At 56.7% G+C, this 2552-nt stretch overlaps 1 protein-coding gene across 1 annotated transcript; it reads left to right on the top strand.

The window, feature by feature from the left end:
- Positions 1-694: 694 nt before the first annotated feature.
- RPRM (reprimo, TP53 dependent G2 arrest mediator homolog) lies at positions 695-2299 on the top strand. The gene has a single exon (XM_048869931.2). It carries the CDS (start codon positions 1186-1188, stop codon positions 1513-1515), a length of 330 nt encoding a protein of 109 aa, XP_048725888.1. The 5' UTR covers positions 695-1185; the 3' UTR covers positions 1516-2299.
- Positions 2300-2552: the final 253 nt, after the last annotated feature.

The following is a 2552-nucleotide window of genomic DNA, read 5'->3' as shown; positions in this document are numbered from 1 at the left end:
TCCTATTGTGATAATCCAGATCAAGATGCATCTCAACACAAGAGCACAGCAAACCCTCTGATCTGGCTTGTGCCTCCTCATGGATCCAGCTAATTTTTGGCCGCAACCCTCCTAAATCGCTTACATAAATAGAGAGGAATTATGTAAAAGATGCTCATCTTACACCCCCCGCCCCCCAAGTATTGCCAGCAGTGCATCCTAGGACAAAGGTGCTGCCAGGGTTTGTTTGTTTGTGTCTCATCAGCCAAATTCCACTGCTTAAATAGAGAAGATATTCACCCACTCATGCTGCACACTATAAATCCAGAGCTTGTGTCCCCATGCAACTGTGCCCCAAAAGGTTGGATCTAGCAATCAGATTTTCCTTGAACCTGACAAATGTTGGTCACACACTCAGAAATTACACCATCAAAATAGAAACAAAGTATCACTGCTCCTAGCTGCAGATGCACTAAATTTAGACAGGTTTCAGAGTAGCAGCCCTGCTAGTCTGTATCCGCAAAGAGAAAAGGATTACTTGTGGCACCTTAGAGACTGTGGCAATACCAGGTGTGATGCGACCACAAAGGAGCTCGGCCCAGCAGGATACAGGTGCCAGTGTAGCGCTTGTGGAGTTGCTTTGTGCCAGGAAGCGCAGGGGGTGCTGGCTTTTTTTTTTTTGGGGGGGGGGGGGGGGGGATGGTGGCATCTTTCTTCTCTAGCCAACTTCCCAGCTGTGTGGGAGGCAGTGCAGAAGCCACGTCCTCATTCCCGCTGCACTGCTCCCGCCCTTTACAAAAAACCAGATCTCCAAGTCATCAAATGACAAGGCGAGCGCCCGGAGGCTCTTGTGGCTCCGGCAGCAGCTGCCCGCAGCAGCCGGGCAGGGGCGCTCTCCCCTCGGAGCTGCCGGCGGCAGGAGCAGCGGACGCCTCCCCCGGCCAGCGGCTTCCCAGGCGGAGAAGTTCGCTCAGCCCCAGCCGAGCAGGAGGCGGCGGCGGCGGCGACTCGTGCGAGCTTGGCGGGGGGACGCGCAGACGTCGCCAGGAGCTGCCGCTGCCTGGACCTCGCCCCGCACCCCAGCCAGCCGCTCCCTCCCTCCGGCTCTGCCGAGCCGCCGCCGCCGCTGCATGAGGCGCGCCGGGCTGGTCTTCGGGGCCACCTGTTCCGCTCTGCGCCCGCCCGCGCCCACTCCCCCGGCCGGCCATGAACGCCTCGCTGGGCAATCAGACCGAGGCGGCGGGGCTCTTCTTCGCCAACAGCAGTGACGCCCTGGAGCGGGCCCTGGGCTGCTGCACCCAGGCCTCCGTGGTGACCGACAACGGCTTCGTGGTGACCGGGCAGGACGAGAGGAGCCTCTACATCATGCGGGTGGTGCAGATCGCGGTCATGTGCGTCCTCTCGCTCACCGTGGTCTTCGGCATCTTCTTCCTGGGCTGCAACCTGCTCATCAAGTCCGAGGGGATGATCAACTTCTTGGTGAAGGACCGGAGACCGTCCAAAGAGGTGGAGGCGGTGGTGGTCGGGCCCTACTGACAGCAAGTGCCTCCCGCCGAGGATCCGGCCAGGAAACAGGTGGCACTTTCCGCAGGCCCTCGCTGCTGCTGCTGCTGCTCCAGCGGCCAAGGTTGCCTTTTGCCCGAGGGGGCCAGCCCCACCCCGGGAAGGGGAGCGGAGGCGCCCCGGGACCCGCTGCTGGCTTGGGGGCTCTGTGACTGCTTGCTGCCCGGGGACGCTCCGATGCAAGTCTCGGGACTCCCGCGGCTCCTGAGATGGGTGGCTGGGCGGGACGGACACAGCCCCAGCAAGGAGCCAGGGCGCGTCTTTCTCTTCTGTGTGTGACCCGGCCAGAACTGAGCCTCCTGCAGCGTCTTGTATATAGTGATTATAATGCACTTTGCTGCCTGGTTTAAAAACGGGGAAGGGGAGGGGAGCGGGGGGGGTTGGTAAGGAAATGCTGATTGTCAAATGTTAATTCCTGTTTTAGAGATTTTCCTTCCACAGTTTTTTATTCGTTTGATAACAACCAGGACGCGGGTTGGCAGTTCGGTGCCTCCAGAGAAACAACACTAACCACCCCCATGTGAATGTTTCGAAGTTGTCTTTCTACTGTCGCTCTTTTCGTAGCCAGGGTCCAAGTCACTCTTGAGCCCGCAGGAGCCGGCGAGCCTGAAGGCTGAGCCCTCGCTTCTTGTCTATGAATTGCACGGTTTACACAGCGAAAGGCGCTCGGGCGGGAACTGTCTTGGTGTGGTGTTTTTTTGTGGGGTTTTTTTTTTTCTGATTTCATTTGCTTTAATAAATACATCTTAAACTTTTAGACTCTGGGGTCTCAGTAGTCCGTTTCCGCTTCCACAAACAACTACAAAGTTAGCTGAAGGGGTCTGCAGGAAGGATACAGCATCTGGTCTGTGCACTTTGCTAGCTCTCTGCTACTCAGCAGAAAAAAGGGTCATAGAGGATCGAGACAGAGGAAAGGGGATAAGACATTTTAGAAAACACAAGAAATTCTACTATTGTAACACCGCAGTAATCTCGAGGCAACGCCATTGCCTTTGCAATTATATTTATTT

Source organism: Caretta caretta, chromosome 11 (assembly GCF_965140235.1).
Source record: "Caretta caretta isolate rCarCar2 chromosome 11, rCarCar1.hap1, whole genome shotgun sequence".
Lineage (NCBI taxonomy): Eukaryota > Metazoa > Chordata > Testudines > Cheloniidae > Caretta > Caretta caretta.
The sequence above is the reverse complement of the archived record's forward strand: the minus strand, read 5'-3'. Positions and strand labels throughout refer to the sequence as shown.